The 21,568-nt window shown below is 33.9% G+C and overlaps 1 protein-coding gene across 1 annotated transcript in view; it reads right to left on the reverse strand.

The window, feature by feature from the left end:
- Syt14 (Synaptotagmin 14) overlaps window positions 1-18,807 on the reverse strand; it is a 57,534-nt gene extending 38,727 nt beyond the window's left edge. Inside the window, exons 1-2 of the mRNA XM_076456664.1 lie at window positions 18,144-18,807; window positions 135-302 (exon numbers count right to left, since the gene is read on the reverse strand). Coding sequence (XP_076312779.1) covers window positions 135-302; window positions 18,144-18,153 — 178 coding nt within the window. The 5' untranslated portion in view covers window positions 18,154-18,807. The remainder of the gene's footprint in view (window positions 1-134; window positions 303-18,143) is intronic.
- Between the last annotated feature and the right edge of the window lie 2,761 nt (window positions 18,808-21,568).

Consider the following 21,568-nt stretch of genomic DNA (forward strand, 5'->3'; position numbering starts at 1 on the left):
GGTGGTAACATACAGTAACAGGTAACAGGATCTAAACTTGTTTCCACACCAGAAGGATAAGTACTGCAATATTAAACACTAATTAACATTAAAAACTTATGTTTTACTAACAATTAACAGCATATATAACTTACCCAAGTTCTTCACCACAGATCTTTTCTTTTCTTCCTCTCCAACATTACAGCATGGAAAGTCATTCTCTTCAGTAAAACAGAGGCTCTTTTTCAAATACAAGTAAAACACCACCAACAGGACTAGAAAGGCTCCTACCACTCCTAAAAATGCAGTAGCCTCACTGGGTACTTGAAAGAAAAGGAAAAAATATGTACATATACGAATTTTTACTACGTTATGTACACAATGAACACACAAATTACACTCTTTCTTTAATGATACTGGGGTAGAATAGTTTTCTCCCTGATAGACTATTATTTGCAGAAAATAATTCAATGTTCAAGTCATATAACATTAATAAATTACTTTATTTCCTACTTTAACAGTTCTATAGCCTTGAATGCTACTGTAACTTGCTGTAAACCTAAGTTAAAAATGGCATTAACTAAAGTAAAATATAGCAACTTAGTTTATAAAGTAACAAAGACAGTTAACATAACACTTCACAACCCTCTTATATTTATAATCTAGCTTCAAATACACTAGAAAAACTTGGTCACATTCTTAAAAGTTGAGGCATTCTAGACTCTCTAGCTAACAAATAACAAAATTAAAAATATAGTTAAAACAAAGATTTCATTAGCAGTATTGATCAGAGGGCTTAATATCATATCCATTTTATTACTACAAGGATTATTTTGCACTGTTAGTTTTAGTACATGAACTAAGACTATCCTTAATTTCATAACCTGGCCAAACCTCGTAACATATTATTGAATTTATGGCCAAAATATAAATAGCAAAAGTACTCGACTAATGAATCAATGATTTCTAAGCATTAAATAAGAAATTAACTGTATTCATTACTGGGTTCAATTTTAAATATGACCTATGCAGGTAACTTACTATAATGAAAAGTAAATATTAATAGCACAAGCCTGCAAATTTAAACTTCATAAAAGTTTTGGTTTTAATAGCCTATTTTCTATACTTTAGCTATGCAATTCCTTTTTTTTTCCTGTCAGGTTAGGATTTTTAAATTTTTTTTTTATAAATTAGGTAGTAAAACTTACCAAGATCAAATTATTACTTTGTTTACCACAAGAAATATCTTTTTATTATTAAGTTTGGGTTCTATAATGATCAACAAGACTCTCATCCCAAGATTTGTCCAGAGAAATCTATAGCCAGTGGACGTAAACATTATAAGCATAACAAAATGTGAACTAATTTCAATGAAAATAATTCATTTGCATAAAAGTACCTATGTCATTTTGGTAAAAACATGTTTGTGATAAATAAAAATGATTGTCATTTTCATATTTAGCATATGGGGATTACTGTAGAACATGTAGAAATGTTGACAATAAAACCATTGCAGGCCTAGGTAACTGATATACACAGTATACTCAACATATGCTTGGAACATAAAAAGTCAAACATGGCAGCAACTTTTTTTTTTTCTCCTAGTAATTTTGGTAAATTTAAATCTTGTGAAGAGAAGGATTTTAATCATGGGTACAACTCAATAACTGCACAATTCTTTCTACCACAGAAATCTTTTGCACCTTTGAACTCTGTACTGTAAAGAAATATGTTGCTATCTAAAATATTTTTCTTTATCATTACTACAGACAATTACCATAATAAATAATGTCATGTTTAATCAGGTAAATCTAAGTAAAATCAAGAATGTTCTGTATATAATGCTTATTTTATACCATACAAAAACTAATGGTTCATTAAAAGTGATGTCATAAAATACACTGAATGCCATGTCTTCCATGTGTACAAGCTAATTTTGAAGTTTCATTTTAAAATTATTTTTTATGTGACTTGTGTTGATTCACATTTCAATTTTTACCTTCTTAAAGTAAGAAAATTTAGTAAAAAGTCTTAATGTACAGATATGTAAAAACTATTTGTTTTATGTGATTATTGTTCAGCTATTTAAAAAAAATTATTTCATTTTTATGTCAATGCTCAGTATGCATGTGTCTGTAGGGAAACTATGCACACACCCACTGCCCCTCTTCATTTCCTCAGGATTTTAAAAGTATTTTTAAGATTGTATTTTGGTACTTTAATATTTATTACTTCTTACACAATGTATGCCACTACTCAATATCACCTCTTAAGTCATTTCTTACAAGAACCAAATGAAATTCACCTCTGGTTTTCTGATGTTGTAAACCTAGAATATTTTATGGCACAAGAATTTCAATTTCTTTTTTGTACTTATGTTTTCAGATGTATTCTGCTGAGGATGGATTATCTCTTATTGGGTTAAAACACAATGGTTTGGCTTTTACTTTCTTCCAAGTGCTTTCTCAACAGTTTAAAGTCCACAAGGCTTAAGAATTATTTTTCTATCAGTAGAGTGTATAAATAACTATTTTTATACACAGTACAAAAGTCAATTATTATTCTGGTTTCCAGTGCTAGTTTCATGCTCAAAGTATATCTGTCTACTTCTCACTGGCTCTAAAATTCCTACTTTTGTTTACTGGCATAGATATTCTGATCTGTATGTATTCTCAAGAGGGCTAGTATGTGTATCAGTAGTTTAATTAAAATAAAGTACAGAACAATGTTTTGACCTTCTTATGTCATCTTTCTTGTTAACCTGAAGATCAACTAAGTCAAAACACTGTTCTAAATTTTAATTAATATAAAGTGCTAATATCCATACCAGCAGTCTTGAGAATACATGTTTACTTCAAGTGGGTTTCTCACTCATCATGAATGTTCTGGTCTGCCCTAATTTTTGTTCTTTTGATTTACACTCCAATTATCAGCTTCCTCTATCTATTTAATATTCATTGCTTATGAAACTAGGCCTGTTTATTCTTCCATGTGTACACATTTTAAATTTTATAGCTCTTTGGTCAAGCCAGTCTGGTTTCTGAATGTTTCCTTACTTCTAATTTCTGCAACTTGATTCTTATGTTCGAGTGTGGTTTTAGTTCCATTTTTTGCTCTGTTTTCCTTCAACACTTTAATGTTCCAAAGGTATCCTCACTTACTACTAATTCTTTTTAATTATTTACTGACAGAATTGACTCATTTCTTTATTTTTGTCCATAAACAACATCGACTTTCCTTTTGTTTGTTTTTTAAATATATTTCCAAAAAACTTAATTTAGTTGGTTGGTTTGGTGTTTTATGGCACAAAGAAGCTTGGCTATCTGCACCAAACATCCAGTAAAGAGTTAAAATTAAAGTAAATTTAGTAAAATTCATAAAAGGAAATAAAGTAAAACAAAACAAAGTTTAAAAAAACATAAATAGCATTAAAACCAATTTTTACATCCAGTCTACAGTGGTAAGAGAGAAACTACAGTAATACAAGTTGTAAAGGACTTTCTGTGGCATAACTGTAATTATCATAACTCACTAGGAAGACTAACAGGTAAGTTCAAAAACCACCATCAGTCACCTTAAGTTGGCCTTTCCAGTCCTGATTCTGAGTTATTTGATATTATGGCCATTTTCAAAAAGTAAAGTAATAAAGGTTTAAAAAGACTTGCAGCAAAAGTTTAATAATAACTCACCAGGATGACTAATGAGTAGTTCAAACAGCAACACTGGTCACCTGGAGTTGGCTTTTCCAGTCCTGGTTTCGAGTCATTTGACGTTACGGCTATTTTCAAATTTCAAATCAAACTAGATGGACTTTGATTCTTAAGAGAGAATCATATTAAAAAAGGTCTAATGTATAAATTAAAAAACTTAAATGGCCTTTAAAAAAACTAAGAACATTTCCAAGGTGGACAGTGTCACCATCGCCAATAACACTGTCAAACATTATGGATAATCCTTGGGATAAAACATTTAAAATAGTGCTGTCATTGAAAGTCATAACAACAGCAAGACAGTAAAATGTGGCTTATTGTAACTTGAGTGTTACACAAACTACACACTGGTGCATCAGTTTGTTAACTCATTGTTTTCTTTTATCTGGAACTAAAAACCAATACAGGGTTTTATTTTGAAAAGCTTGTTGTCATGTTGCTTATTCCAAGTCGACTGTCAGCTGGCACAGAGCCGAGCCTTGAATACAGAACCATAGTCCATGTATGGAACAGGCACAGTGCCAAAGCAGATAGATTAAAAAGTGGTGTCAGCAAGCTCTTTCCCATGAACACCAACATGGCCTGGCATCCAGAAAAACTGGATAGAAGTAGATATTAAAAAGAAATGGGCCAGTCAGTTTAGAATATTGGTGAGAACAGAGTGCAAATCAACGTGAAGCAATTCCAGGGCCAGTAGACAACTAAGCAAGTCAGTATAAATAGTGCAATTTGAGTACTGCTTTGCTTCTATGTTATCCAGGGCAAGAGAAATGGCATACAGTTCAGCAGTGAACATAGAAGCTGTAGAGGGGATTCTGCATGCACCCACTGAACCACAACAAACCATGGCAGAGCCCACATAGTCATCTGATTTTGAACCATTTGTATAAATAGGGATGGAAGAATGGTTAAGATGTTCAGCAAATAACAGACAGTATTTCCAATCAGGAGTGTCTGCTTTTCTAAGATGATTTAAACACAGGTCACATATGGAGACTGTAAGAAGCCATGGTGGGATGGGCTGACCAGGGGATATAGCAATGTTATCCAACAACAGATCCAATTCTTCCAACTGAAACTGGATGTGAAGGCCAAAAGGAGCAATGGCAGATCATATGTTCTGAAAAGGTATGGCCCACCAAGGAAGGAAAATACAACCCCAGGTGGGATGCTTTAGGAATGAACGAAAATTCGAAGCATATTGTAAAGACAATTGGAAATGGCAGAGGTCCAAAGAAGATTCATGAGACTATGTATAAGCTCTGAACTGGGGAAGGTGCAGAAAGCCACAGTGCAAAGCCGAAGTCCTTGGTGACAAATGGGGTCCAGCATCTTTAAGGCTGAAGTGCTGGCAGAGACATAGACCAGCGATCCATAGTCGAGTTTTGATTGAATAAGAGCATGATATATTTCTTTAGCATAGAACATCAATCTGGTCCCCATGTGATGAAAAAGAGGACATGGAGGATGTTCAGTGCTCTTGTGCATTTGACCCATAGCTGCTTGATGTGTGGTATAAAGGTCAGCTTACTGTCAAAGATAAGCTCTAAGAACTTTGTCTCAGGGACCACAGACAGCACAACTTCACCAATACAGAATTCAGGATCAAGGTGAATACCTTGTTGGTGGCAAAAGTGCATGCAAATAGTTTTAGACAGAGAGAAGTTGAAGTCATTTGCTATGATCCACTTCAGTAAATGATTGAGGGCAGTCTGTAGCTGCTGCTCAATATACCTCGTGTTCGACAACTGACATGAGATGTGAAAGTCATCGACATAGAGCCCGTTTGCAACAATGAGAGGGAGTTGTTCAGTGGTGGCATTTATCTTTATACTCAAAAGTGTGACACTCAAAACATAGCCCTGAGGGACTCCAAGTTCCTGTAGAAAAGAAAGGGAAAGTGTCAAACCCACACAACTTGGAATCTCCTGTCCGTTAAAAATTGTTTAATAAACATGGGTAAATGGCCATGTAACACATATATATGGAGGTCTCGCAAAATGACATACCTCCATGTTGTATCATAAGTCTTCTCAATGTCAAAGAATATTGATACAAGATGATGTCATTTGAGTAAGGCATCTCTGACCGACATTTCAAGTCAAATCAGGTGGTCCATGGTGGAGTGCTGTTGTCAGAACCCACACTGGGTGGGTGAGAAGAGGTTGTTTGATTCAAGGAACTAAACAAGATGAGCATTAACTATCCTCTCTAAGATCTTACAGAGACAGCTTGTCAAAGCAATTGGGGGATAGTTTGAAGGAATCTTGAGATCCTTCCCAGGCTTAGAGAAAGGTAGGACAATAGCCTGATGCCAGGCATCAGGAAAAACATTCTCTTGCCAGATCCAGTTAAAAATCAAAAGAACAGAAGAAAAGCAGGAGATAGATGGTGCAGCATTTCATAGTGTACATCATCAGGTCCAACCAATGTACTGCCAGACTGATGAAGGGCCAGTTTGAGTTCCAGCAGTGTAAAAGGACGATTATAGTCATAGAGACAATCAAGTTGAAAGGAAAGAGGTGATCACTCTTCCTGAGTCTCCATGGCTAAGAAGGTGGAGGAAGAAGCAAAAGTGCCAGATACCTGGCAAAAGCTTTCACCTAGAATATCGGCAATGCTCCAGGTATCAGCTGCTTCCTGGCCATCAGAAAGCAAGATCGAGAGGGGAACAGAATTATATTGCCTACTGACCTTTTGAATTTTGTTCCAAATGACTTTGGAAAAAGTTGAAAACTTTATGGTGGAAAGTTTACCAACTTTCCAAAGTTTATGGTGGAAAAAGATATGCTGGTTGTGAGATTCCTTGAACATCTTACCCACTGAGCATATGCAAGCAGTGAAAGAGGGCCAGTTTGCTTCATCCAGCTTCTACTGGGGCATATGGGCCAGATGGCATCAATTTTGCCAAGTCTCGCTCAAAATTACAGGAAAATAATCACTGTCTTGTGGATTATTGTCAACCCTCCATGAAATGTGGGAGAATAGTGAAGGGGAGCAAATTAAAAGATCAATTGCAGTAAACAACTGACTAGGGCAGGGGGGTTCCCAACCGGTGGGTCGTGACTCCTTGGGGGGTCGCAAAGCCTTGGCAGGGGAGTCGCGTAACCTTGTTAGAAGTAGCTTGGGATAACATTAATTTTATTTCATCAATTACATTTTCATGCTCTTACATTTTTTTGTTTCGGTGCAAAGCAAAACGTGTGCTACGTTAGTTCAATGTCATTAGGTGATATTATGGGTGTATGTATGCGTGCCTGTGAGTGAATGTGCCTGTGTGAATGTGTATGTGTATGCAACTGTATATATGTGTGTACTAGTGAGTAGCGAGTATGTGAGTGCACGCGCATGTACGTATGCTTGTGTGCCTGTTTAGCTGTAAGTTCATGTTCTCAGTTGCTTGTCTTCGTGAGATACATTAATTCAGGTGACATCAAAGACAAATTCTTATTCTGCAGTGCACTTGAAACCACAACAAAAGCTGATGATGTCATGGAAAAAGTTTCAACTTTTTTTCAAGACGAAGATCTTCAATGGAAAAACGTGTGTGGGGTTTGTACGGATGGGGCACCGGCTATGCTGGGACGAAATCAGGATTCCAGTCAAGAGTGAAGAAGCTAGCACCTCAAGCAAAGGGCATCCACTGCATGATTCACCGATATGCTCTCGCCAGTAAGACTCTCCCTGCCTCTCTGCAGGAAGTGCTTAAATCTGTAATCAAAATTGTAAATTATGTGAAGACTCAAGCACTCAACACTCGCCTATTCAAAGAACTATGCAAAGACATGAATGCTGACCACGAAGTCCTTCTCTTCTACACAGCAGTACGTTGGTTGTCGAAAGGAAACGTTATTAATCGTGTCTTTGAAATGAAAGATGAAATAAAGCTATTCCTGGAGACTCAAGAAAGGAAAGATCTTGTAGCTCACTTCGAAGATGAAGCATGGAATAAAAGGGTTGCGTACCTAGTCGACATTTTTGACCAGCTGAACAAGCTCAATTTGAAGCTTCAAGGAAGGGAAACACATGTTCTCCTTTTTCAAGATAGTCTTCAGGCCTTTGTTTCCAAACTGCAGAACTAGCGTCGGAAAACCAATCTTGGAAACATCACTATGTTTGAAAAACTTTGTGGAGTGACGGATGAGTCTCAGATCCAACTGGATCAGTTCCTCAAGTATGAGATTACCAAACATCTTCAGTCTCTAGAAAGGAAGTTGGCGTTACTTCCTTGAGCTATCACAGGAACAGGAGGCCCTGGTAAGGAACCCATTTTGTACTGAACTTGATGTATCCAGCATCCCAGATGATATCCAAGATGAATTTCTGGATCTAAGGAATGACTCTTCAGCTCGTGATCTCCTCAAGGTGAAATCCGTGACTCAGTTCTGGTGCGCTATGTATCAGTCATACTCCAAAGTCAGCATGATAGCTTTACGTGTCCTTGTTCCATTTGCTTCTACTTACTTGTGTGAGGCAGGATTTTCCACTCTTGTCAATATAAAAACAAAGAATAAAAACAGATTGGATGTTGGAGATGACATGAGACTGGCTCTAACAAACGCCCGGCCACAAATTTCAAAGCTTGCTGCTGAAATGCAACATCAGGCATCTCACTAGCTGGGTTGGATAGCTGTTCAAACCTATGTTAATATTATTTTAAGAAATATATGTTCTTTTTGTGAATTCAGGTTGGACCAATATGATTTAATTTGCTAATAAATAATTACAGAATTTTTAAATATTTTTTTTAGATGTTTCTTTCCCTCTCCTTCACAGAAAATAAAAGAAAAATTAAGCTGCTGATAGTAAGCCCTAAGTAGGGGGTCACATGGGTTTCAAACTTTTAGGTAAGGGGTTGCGAGTGCCAAAAGGTTGGGAACCCCTGGACTAGGGGCACGAAAATAAATAGAAGAACCAGTATTGAAAGGACAAAGGTTATGATCAGAGAGCATACACTCTACAGTGTGACTCCTATCAATATCAGCACTTACCCTGAGGGGATGATGCCCACTAAAGTCCCCCAGGATTAAAAAGGGAAACTGCACCTGTTCAAAGAAAGCATCAAGGTCTGATTGATCATAGGTCTCTCCAGGTGACAGGCTGAGAGAACAAACAGTGATGGTACAACCCAAGGAAACACAGATGGCTATGGCCTCCAAGGGTGTGTCAAGTGGCAAAGACAGAGTGGACACATGCTGATCAACCAACAGCGTCACTCCTCCATGCACTCGTTCATCACACAGCCTGTCATTTCTATACAATGAAAACTGCTGAAAGGTGACTGTATTGGCAGGTTACAGAAATGTTTCCTGTAAGGAAAGACATACAGGATGGTGGGAAGCAATCAGTGTTTTGATATCATCCAGATTAAAACGTAAACCTCAACAGTTCCATTGTATCAAAGTGGCCATTTTTATTTATGTGTAGGGAAATTGGGTGGAGAATCCCTCTGTTTATGACATGTTTTTTCTTTAATGTCTTTATTCGAGGGAAGTCTATCAACCTCCATGGATCCTGTCCTGGGTCGAATGGGCAGGTCTTTGCTGTTGGAAGAGGATTCCAACGACTGAGGACGTGAATGAAAGATTGTTATGCATCTTGGGGTGGGAGAAGAAGATGTATTCAATAAAATGCCTGTACCCGAAACCAAAGGAAGTGGATCTAGGGATTTGCTGGAATATATGTAAGGGACAGAGATGGGTGTTGAAGTTGATTCATCAACTTTCTTAACCAGGGAGGTCAAAAGACTTTTTATTTGGTTTGAAAATGATTCTTTTGGAGGCACAGAGAGATCCATCTGCACTCCCACTGTAGTAGTAGAATAAAGTGCAGCAGCATACATCCATGATGAAGTGGCAGACAGCAACTTTCAAGCCTCAGGGTAAGTAATGTTATGAATCGTTTTCAAACACTGCACCTCTTTTTCTTCCAATCATTTAGAGCAATTTATCGGGGGTAATGGAGGGGTGACAGAAAAAAAGTTAAAATTCTGAAAATCAAGAAAAGATTGAGGTAGCTGGTATTAGGATTAATGTTAACTTAGTCTTATTATGTAAAGTTGTAAATTAAACCTATTTTAAGTATGTAATAAAGTTAAACCAAATAACAATAAACATCAAAAACTAATATACAGTAGTAGAAAAGAAAAAAATATGTATCTAAGTGTGTGGTAACCTAAAAGTATTTTGACAAGTATGCTTCAGAACACAAGTCACTCAGTAACCCTGATGACTCATCGACGTGTCCAGTACGCGTCACTCACTGCCTGAGGTTGCCTCTATTTCACACTGTCAGTTTCTATGTGAGCATCAGCCGAGGTAGACAAAACCTGGTATGTATGTGTACTGCCCTGTGCAGTATAGTTAGTATTTACCTACTATTACATCATTCCTATGCTGAATAAGCTCTTTTAATGCTATCTAGAATGCCATGAAAAAATAAATAATAAGTTCACATTGTTCACACTTTTTTATGCAGTTTTTCTTTTTCTGCAGATTAAACAATAAAATGTCTAAAAGCGCACCTACTCTGACACCTTTCTTCACTATGGCTTTGTGAATTTACCTTCTGGTGGAGAGGATCGCCACAATGTGTAGTATGTCACAAAGTGTTGACAAATGAAAGCCTCAAGCCATCAAAACTCTCAGCTCACCTCCAGAAGTGCCATCCAAATCTTCAAAATGAGGATCAGGCTTATTTTCAGCACCAGGCTGTAGCACTGAAGAATATCCAGTTCGGTTCATCTGGAATTCAAGCCCAAAAGCTTCAAGCTGCGGTCGAAGCATCTTACTTTGTTGCATATAAAGTTGCTGAACAACAAAAATGCCACACCATTGCAGAGAATCTGATTATGCCTTGTGCATATGAGATGGTAAGCAAGGTATGTGGGGAGGATCAAGCGAAGAAAGTGAGTGTCATATCTCTATCAAACAACACAATCCGCCGACGAGTCGATGACATGGCATCAGATATTCTGTCCCAAGTTACAACAGAGATCAAGGAAAGCTCATATAGCAAATTCTCCTTGCAATGAATCATGTGACGTAGCCAGTTGTGCTGTTCTCCTTGGGTTTGTTCATTACGTCCACCAGGACAAGATCAAAGAAGAGTTCCTATTATGCGAAGATCTGCTGACAACCACGAAGGGAGAAGATATCTTCAATATCATCAACAGTTTCTTTACCACGAATGGATTGGATTGGAACAGCGTTCAACAGGTAGGGTGAGATGTTTATATAAAGTCTAGATTAGTATAAATACAATGAATTACATGGCATATAGTCATATAGTTTTATTTATTGTACAAGTAGCTGTAGTGTAGCTAATATTTTATACATAATTCACAAAAAAGTATCGTGCCTGTCGTACTGAAATACTAAAGTACCAAAATAAATTAAATTAAATTAAAACCATATAATTATAACGCAAAAGATAAGTAAGAATGACTAACTGACCCGTCGATGATGGGTCGTAATCATGGATTTTCCCTATTTTATTTAAGTTTCAATTTGGAGAATCCATAATAAAAATAAGGAATATTTTGGTACACACTGTCCCCACTTACCATGGAGCCATATGAGAGAATGCACTACAATACCAAAGAAGAATATTGCAAAAATGCCAGGGTTTCACGAGCACTATACCCAAACATCAGCATCAGATACAATGTCCACAACACCTGTTGAGAACATCCAACACTGGTACTTGGTTGACACTTGCCCAAGTGGACCAGCTGACTGACCCAAGGGGGCCCAGCCCAAGGCCGCCCGTCTACAGGAATTCAAGGCCAAAGTGGTGTGTTAGGGTTGGACCCATCAACCACCAGGATCCTCTCCTCCTCTTCAAAGGTCACCATGCACAGCAAACACATGGGTTGATGTTCAGATCCCAGAGGAGGTAAACTGAAAGAACAAAACCTTCCCCAGGAGGTACCCTCACCATGTACAGGAATCCACACCAAGGGGGGAACTTAATTTGATTTACTGGGATTCCTTCTTAGAATTTGTAAGATTATGCCTATTACAGTAGTTTATATTCATCTTAACTATGTTGTTTTCCTTCTGTCTATTTTAGGTGTATGCAATGCTTTTTCATTTTAATAGTCATTCCACTTTTTCTTTTTATACATCTCCTATTTCATAACATATTTTTTTTATTTAACCCTTTCACAACAGGTTAGGGTTCAAAGGCTATGTTATTGTATTTGTTGACTTCTATTCAAAACTTTACTGAACTCTTTTACAAATTTATGTTAATAAATTTGGAATCAAATTCTAGACTATAATTAAAACTTTAATATTATATCCAAGATAATTTCTTAATTTAAGAGTAAATATTAAAATAACACATTTAAATGTACATTTTAATGGGTCACATTGAATGTTGTGTGCAGCACTGTTTAAAATTATATGTTTGTGATGTCAAAATACTAAGTCTATAATTTTGTACAAATTAAGATGTCAAATTATTAATTTTGACAAGTTAAAATATAAAATAAGAAGCTCATAGTTTTTTACTTTGCCGAGATATGGCTTATGTACTGAATCAAACACAGTGGCCTCGTTCAACTCTTTCCATTTCTGAGCATGTGAATAACCAATCAACAGCTCAGAATATCTCAAGAGTGGTTTTCTCTGCTATTTCAATTTTTGAGAAAGCTATTGCATTCTTTCAATCCAAGTTTTCAAGGAGGTAAGCTGTGTCTTCAGACTGCTCATAGTTTCATATTTTTTAAAATCTAAATAAATCTTAGCCACTAAGCTTGATAAGTTATAATAGTGGAATTCTATGGTATCAGTGTAGTTATTTATAACTTTTTGGTTATTCAACTGCATATGTAAAACCTAAAAAGATTTTGTTTAAAATCCTCCACAAGTAAAATTTTAAAAGGCTTAGAAACCTTTGTCCAGTACAAAGGATGTTGCAAGAAGAGAACTGTTTACTTCTCAATTTATTGTTCTATATTTTAAGAAAAATAAGTTTAATTTATTTCTAAATACTAATAATCTTTATACATGTGTATATAATGTCTGATAATTGAAATGTGACTGTATATTACAAAATACTAGTCCACTAAAACACAGCCAAGACAGGGAAGATTAAAGGTCAGTTTTACGTTACTGGATACGACCTGAGTACATGTGCTCCACATCACTGCAAGTTATGTAATGTTAGATGGGCACAACTGAAAAGTCAATATAATAAATATATATGTTCATATATATAACTTTATCAGATTTAAGCTATGTAAACTAAACATTTGTATTATAATATGTAGTCATTCTAGCATGAAAAAAGCATAATTTATATTTATTTCCTTTTTCTTCTACGATGGTTACAAAGTTGGTTAAGTGGCAGGCCTCACATAGTTAGAGTATAAAAAATAACACAAAATATAAAGTTTTACTGGAAACAAACATTTGTAATGTATTTAGGAGGTTTTAGCAATGATATAAATAATATTTGAGATTTTTGGGATGAAGAATAGTTTTTTAATCATAACATGAAATCACTTTGAAGTAAGAGTAGTAATGAAACATACTTTATTTTCACAAACAAATCATTAGTAAAAAAATTTTTTTTTTAAATATCAGATTTTTTGCATACAAAATACAATAATCTTTACTAAAGATTTTGTGAAGATACACATGCGGTATCAAAAGTTATAGTGCAAATACTTAATGTGAGCAAACACATACAAGAACTCGTATTATACTGAGCCCATTGCAAAAGGGGTAATTCCTGAATTATTTCTTGTATTTTTTTTTGCTAAAGTTACATTCAAAATGTTATTTTTACAACTTTTTCCTTATTATTCAATTACTTATTACAAGGGTTTCATATCGGGAAGAAAGTAGATTTGATGCACCTGGAATTTAATGAAGCTTTTGATACAGTACAATATAAAATATTTGGAAGAAATGAACTGTCCTATTCTACATAGAAGATATGCCAATAAAATGGAATTAAGGTTAACTTGGCTAATGAAAGAGAAAAATTATTATTTGAATTCACTTAAACTGGGCTCCTGTTATACGTGGTGTGCCTTAGATACATGTACTGGGACCATTACTATTTCTTATTTACATTAGTGACATTAAGAGTAGCATAGTCAAAAACTTTTTAGATATACTGAATGTAAATAAATCTTAGGCTATTCTGGTCATAGTAAGGACACTATGATTTTAAAGATAGATTTACATTAGTTGGTTGGTTAAACATATGGCAGATCATATTTAATTATGGTACGGTTATGAATATAAGTTATTGATGACATACAAAATTTAGGTGGGAACCATCTTAATTATGTGAATGAGGAAAAGGATCTTGTATTAATGGACAATGTGTTTTAATACCTGGAGACAGTGTTCTGTTAGAAGTGGTAAAACATATAGAATATTGGGTCACATCATTAAGTATGTTAGTATGTAATAGTATAGATCATGATGACACAAAATGCTGGCCATAAAAATTGCCCATTTAAAAACATCTTTAAAATGTCTGAATGTTATCAATCACTATCTCACAGTACTGGCTGAGCAAAAACTAAAGCTCATTGTAATCATAAAACCAGCTACACCACTACGTGTGTTTATTGTCAGAATCAAAATTTAACTATTTAAACAGATTTTCACCTAAATAATGAAGTGACACTTTCAGTCAAACATTCAGAAAAAATAACAAACTTTATTACTCCAATTCTTTCAAGGAAGTCTACCATATCAGATTTCAACCATCCCTTTGGTGTGTCAAAAAGGATACTAATGTGTGTTTGTGTCTATATATGTATTTATACACACACACACACACACACACACACACACATATATATATATAAATAAAACAAGTGACACTACTTTAGGCACATAATTAGATTTCATGGTAAGTTGGGAGAGAACCTGATGAGTAACCAAATCAGGTATCACTGAACCCCCATGCTTGGTATTACTGACACATGAAAGAATAGCTAATACAGAGGAAACAAACAAGTGAAATAAAACAAAAAAATAAATTTTGTGAAGACAAGTAAGGATCAATATGTACATAACCTAGATAGCCATAATAACAGTTTTACTGCTACAATACATTCATAAGAACACTAACTATGATTTCAAAAAAATTATGGTTTTGTTTCACAAACCACAAATTTAGCTTCACCTGGAATGCTATATACAGATTTGGTTTCACTTGTCTGATAAAGACCAACATAAAGAGAGCTTCTAGATAATTCTGGGAAAGGAAGAGGTGTCACATGCCATCTTGAAAAGGGTCAGGGATTATTTCATTGAAATATTGAAAATTAAGAAAATAAAGAAGATAATACAAAGATATTCCTGTTGAAAATATAAAATACATATCCAGGAACTTAAGAAAAGGTTGGGGAACATTTAAAATTTCAGATTTAGTAGTTAGTTTTATTTGTTGAAATGCTCGGTGTCAGGACATCTTTGATGGCCAAAAAGGCCAAATGATATCCCATAGTATAAAAACTCATATAATTTACAAACCTTTCTGATTCCAATTTATAGTTATTTTTAGAGGGAGGGATGTTTCCATTTATAATTATGCATATTACTGTTTTAAGTAGATTCTGCTTAAGGGTAGAACCTTATGAAGTCGTACACTTTTTTCTTATGAGTTGTGCACAGTTCTTTGTTATCTTGGAGAGGGGGTAAAGTTTTCATGTCTTTGAATGAAGGTACCAAGTCTTACATTACTCATTCTCAGAGTTTACATTGCTTAATCTTATTTTCATTAGTTTTACTTAAGTCACTTTATACACACACAGTTTTTCTTATACTTATGACACAGAAATTGAGTACTGTATTATTTAGTGTCCCATGATGTTTGTTTTATACCTGGTATGTTTTCTACTTATCAAAAGTTTTTTGGTCCCAACATATATTTACTACACATTAACTTTTTTCTACTCTAATCCTTACATTTATTATTTATAAAGCTTCATTTGTTTGTTAATTTTTACCTCTTTTTATTTCCCACCAAAGTAACAATAAATAAATAGTATACCTCATCTAACAGAGAAACACTAGCTACCTGCTTCAAGTAATACCATAGTAGAAAACTTTCAAAACTATGAAATTACTGCAACTTGCCAATTTTCATATTTCTTCCTTCTGAGTCTTTCGACCAAAGAAAACTCATTAACTCCTCCCATTAGAGGGGAGATATCTCTGCATTTTACACATTACTATTTAAACTGTGTCAAATTTCTAGCAGTAATTTTCTTGTAGTACACCCAAAAAAACTGATGTTTATGAAGATAACAACTAAAATAATACCTGAATGTTCATGGCAATTTAACAATAGTAAATCTGATACAAAGAAAACAACATGGTAAATGTGATATGTGTAATAAACTTTACCATTAATCTCCTGTTAGTAACACAGAGGTGACAAGAGGAAGTAATAAATTATATTAAATCTTCTGCATAAGCTAAAAAGAAAACAAAACTATAAAAAGCAGAATGTTCAATAAAAAATATTTGGAAAGGAAAACTACAATGTTAATTAATATAGCACACCAAATAATTATCAAAAGTAGTGTAACTAAACTCATAACACAATGTAACACTATATATGGAACTGTTACATATTTAATATGTAACAATATTAAATATTTTAATATTACATCATGAACTAATAGAAGATCAAACAAATATTGGTCAATGTAGTACATTATGTACTAAAGGTGTTCACCATTACCATACAAATTGAACTGTAGATGTTATGATCCTCTTTAAAAAGTAATATCCCAGTTCATCTTTTGTCATTGGCAATAGACTACATGGGAGTAAACAAAATGAAAATAAACAAAAAACAATCATCAGATTTTCAAGTGTAAAATAACTTTTAGATACACAAATCACATTGATACAGTTTTAGAAACAAAGCATTTTTGTAGTTATACTGTTTACAATATGATGTGATAGACTTCTGAAACATTCACACATTGATATTTTTGTACATATACACTACATATATAATCACAAAAAATAGCTTGTTCTTGATAAATTAAAATACTACTTGAAATTTCTTTATCCTTTATAAGAAAACATATCACTTTTGCAGAAAAAATATATAACATTTATTGTGAGATATGATTATATTAAGAGTTTACTAAATGGAAAATATTCCTTTGAAACTCCTAAATTCATAATCTTTAGCAAAAATGTTGTTGAATTCCCACATATTTATATGCACTCTATGTAATAACCTTAACACACTCATATCCCAGTGAAAAAAAAAAATCTTCAAGAATAATGTAAAACATATCTTAAATTCAGATGTTGAATTCTAAAAAATCAGGCATTTAGAAATATTGTATTTAGATGAATAATTTGGTATATCAAATACATAAATATCTGATAACTGTTAAAGAAAATTATAGTTGGTAGAGATTTAGGATTACTCACAGACAGAAGATGCAAGGTATCTAGGGAAGAACTACAATGCATGCAAGACCTAGACATAACTATTGGGAAATCAGGTAGTATGACCTCCAAAAAAGTAGTATTTGCAAACTTCTAATGGAGCAATTTCTTAAACATAAAGGGACAAACACAGACATGTAGTGTTTATTACAATGTTAAAATTATTAAAAAGTATTAATTTATCCCCACAAGGAATAAATCTATGAAGTTGCAAACCCCTCTTCTATACTCCCCTAGTTTTGCTGACTATGTTGCTGCTACATGTTTTAAACAAGTTTAAGAAATAGTCACATTATCAACTTTAAAAACAATGAATTTATACAACACATTGCATAAATATTAAATTTAACAACTATACTACATTACTTTATCACAATATCATTGATATGACTTTCATGAAAGAATAAAATGAAGCTAGTATTTATAGATAAAATTTCAATATGAAAACACACACAAATATAGTATTTGTAAATATGTACAATTACATTTTTAAATAGTAATGTTTCTCAAATATCTTGACTATGTACACAATAAATAGTTTTACTAATAGTAACACGGTTTAGTTTTGTCTGAGATTTTTGCCACTGGTATATCTATTACCAAGTTAAAACTTTTGAGTTAATTTCTTTTTAAAAAATATACACAATGCTGGAATTCGTACGCGATAAAATTAAAAAAAAAAAAACAGGAAAAATTACAATATTGTTTAACTTCAACTTTAATAACGAAAACTGTTGTATTTCATTTTCAGGTTCAGTAGATACCAACATAACATTCAATCCTATTTAATGTATAATAAATAGAAATGTGTATTTTGTCAAGTAATTTGAAAAATTCAGATTCAAGATTGTTACAATTTATAATATTAATTATTATTGTTCAAAGATATCACTCTTACTCCGAAAAATTAAACCTTGGCTACATAGGTCGAAACCTACAAAATGAAATGCGTAGACTGAATTGAATATGATTGATCATATCTGTAGCCATAAAAATTACTTACCAGCAAACATTCTGCGGTTCCTCAGCAGCTAGAATCCAAATACGATTAAATCATGAAGAATTGGTATACACAGTATCCATTTGTCATAGGATAATTTGATATACATAAGTTATAAAAATCTGGTCAAAACCAGATGTTTTGTTCGATAAATTTCGATCGCAACGAAATATATATTACACTAAGGGAGGATCTAAAAATTGAATGTATATAACCCAGCAAAACACGAATCAATAAAAAATTTAAAAATTTACCTGTACTAAAGTTACATAAATAAACATTATTGTATCATTAAAGTAAATAGTTCAGAAAGAGATGTTAGAATTGTTATTACTCTTGTAGTCTTTCTAAATATCAACAAAGATATACACAATAGATAAATCAAACACTCCAATATGGTAGTCAGTTGCATGATTGTTTTTCTTATAGTAACATAAGAGGTATTTAGTCAGACAAATAAAATTTCAAAATCAATATAAAATTCCGTAGAAAAAGTTGTTATTGATACAAATAAACATTCTTATAAATTTATGAGCTAATTGATACAAAACATGTTTGCTTTAGTATTCGCTCAAAGTTACACATGGGTTGTCTGCGATAGTCTTCACTAATTTTGAACTGATATATCATATGCAAGTCACTTAAGCAACCACCACCAGTTCTTATAGAATTGTGAGATTTAAGTGTTCCTGTTTCTAATGTACTCATTCACAAAAGAGCAAATAAGATGCGATTCATGCATCTTTGATTTGGCATATTGCCAACAGACCATACCGAGCATAACAAAAATTAATACGAGAATACGAGTACTGAGATAAGGATTTCAATGGATGTGTAATAAATAAAGAAATGTATTTTCTACAATAATAAAAGCTAGGTGTAAGTTGTTATTTCTATATTTATCTTTATCTGTATAAACAATTTGTTCATGGTCTGTAGAATCATTCCTCGCAAGGTCTTTAAAGGCTCTGATCGGTTTAATTTACATTTGTTTGTTTGTAATTAAGCACAAAGTAACACAATGGGCTATTTGTGCTCTGCCCACCTCGGGTATCGAAACCAGGATGCTAGCGTTGTAACTCCACAGACGTACTGTTGTGCCATTGGAGAGGGAGTAATTTAGAACCTTAATCTTAATAAATAAGTTTCACCTTTCATACAATTGTACTAGAAGCATGAAATTTTTTTTTTAGTTAAGAATTTCTTTAACTGTAAACAAATACCAATTTTCAACTTCATCTGGTAACACTAAAATAAATTACTAATCTACAAAAAGAAACATCTTCGCGATGCATAAGAATGATGTAGACACAGCTCACATAATTAACTTATTTGTGCGCTGTGTCCACCACGAGTATCGAAACTCGGTTTCTAGTGTTATAAGTCCACAGACTTTTCGCTGTACTACTGGAGGAGAGGCAGGAAATTAGTGAAACAAACAAAAATGGTTGTTGTTTTCTTAGAGCAGAGCTGCACAATAGACTGTCTACACTGTTTCCCCAACGAGGAACCAAACCCCGAATTTTTAGCGGTCAAGTCCGCAAACGTACTTATAGCTCGCTATGGAACACAAATAACACTTTTTTTTTTAAAATATTGCAAAAAGCTTCCGAAAAATTGCAGAGGATAAATATATTTAAACCTTAATTTTCATGATAAAATGCATATTGTTTTATGTATATTTCAAATTATTTTTCGTTCATATGAATGCTTTCTTATTTTTGTCATATTTGTCATACAACATATGAATGTTGTTGTTGTTGTTGTTTTTTTTAATTTCGCGCAAAGCTACTCGAGGGCTATCTGCGCTAGCCGTCCCTAATTTAGCAGTGTAAGACTAGAGTGAAGGCAGCTAGTCATCACCACCCATCGCCAACTCTTCTTTTACCAACGAATAGTGGGATTGAACGTCACTTTTATAACGTCCCCACGGCTGAAAGGGTGAGAATGTTTGGCGCAACGGGGATGCGAACCCGCGACCCTTTGATTACGAGTCGCACGCCTTAACCGACCTGGCCATGCCGGGCCACATATGAATGTATGTTTAAGCAGCAAGGTGTTGGAGTATTTCACTAGAAATACTCAATAGATCTTTTATCAAAAATAACCATCTCAAATTACTTTGCAGATATTGAAATAGAAAGACTGTATCAACAATATTTCAAAATATTGTAAAGGAATTCAAATTTGACGATTAAGTCATAAAGAAAACGACTGTAGAATCATTAACTTTGCTAGTCAAACCAGTCTACAAAAGCTCTAGAAAAAAATGCCTTGTCACTTTGAAAGAACTAATACCTGCGGTATAAAGAGTGATGCATCATAAGTATAACCTACTGCTATGATCTTATTTTAGCAAATTAATATTATCCTGTCTTTTAGTGTATTGATTTGACTAGCTCAATACCAATAAAATTTGGGGTATTCCACAGTAGAATTACCTGCATCCCTTACAATCGGATTCCAGTACTGTGAATTTTCATTAAAGAAAAAAAAGAAAGAAAGCATTCACCTGGAACTCTCTTCCCTTCTCTAACCTGTGTTACTCAGGTTACATGGTGTTTGCCTCAACACCACTGAGTGGTGGCAAAGAAATATTCTGGTATACAACTAAAAGCAACACAAAAGAGTTCACAACACAGTTCTTCAAATATACAAGTGTAACGTTTAATAAATTAACTAACACATTCATACAGTAAGGCTTGGTTTAATATTAAAATTTGCATGATACTGCATACGGAGAATGGGCATCTAAAGAAACTGTTATCATTAACTTGCTCTCTTTCCAATCTATCATACAAAACATTTATAAACTCTATTCATACATCTTTATAAATTGCCACTGAGTAACAGCTTGCAATGCCAAATCAGGGAGCTAAGGTGTATGTTTTTTTATAGAAAAGTTACATCAGGCTGTCTGTTTTGCCCACCAAGGGGAATCAAACTCCTGATTTTTGTCATTGTAAATCTGAAGACTTACTACTGTTCCAGTGAAGGATGGAGGAAAGGCATTCATAATTTCCTTCCTACTAATTAAATAGCTGTTTAAGAAAAATACATACAAATGCACAATGCATAAAATTTGTTTCAACTATAAATGTAGTTAAATAATGTCAGTTCTTTTGTAAACAAAATAATGCAAAATATTCTTTTTCCTAACTTTTCATTGTTTTTCTAAAGCCTATTGCAGACATTTAATGGTAGCTAAGAAGAACCATACAGCTTAACTTCAGCTGAGGCAGCTCTAGATCATGTAGAATCTTAATAAAAACATTTTTACCCCATAGCTTAAAGTTAATGATTCAAAGCATGGTATTGAGGGTAGATCCCAAGACCACTAACTGTTGAGGCACAAACAAGAAAGACATTCAGTTATTCATACTTAGTTTCCTATGGATAGTAAGTACTGGAGGGTACTGAACGATTTA

This window comes from Tachypleus tridentatus, chromosome 9, assembly GCF_004210375.1.
Source record: "Tachypleus tridentatus isolate NWPU-2018 chromosome 9, ASM421037v1, whole genome shotgun sequence".
Taxonomy (NCBI): domain Eukaryota; kingdom Metazoa; phylum Arthropoda; class Merostomata; order Xiphosura; family Limulidae; genus Tachypleus; species Tachypleus tridentatus.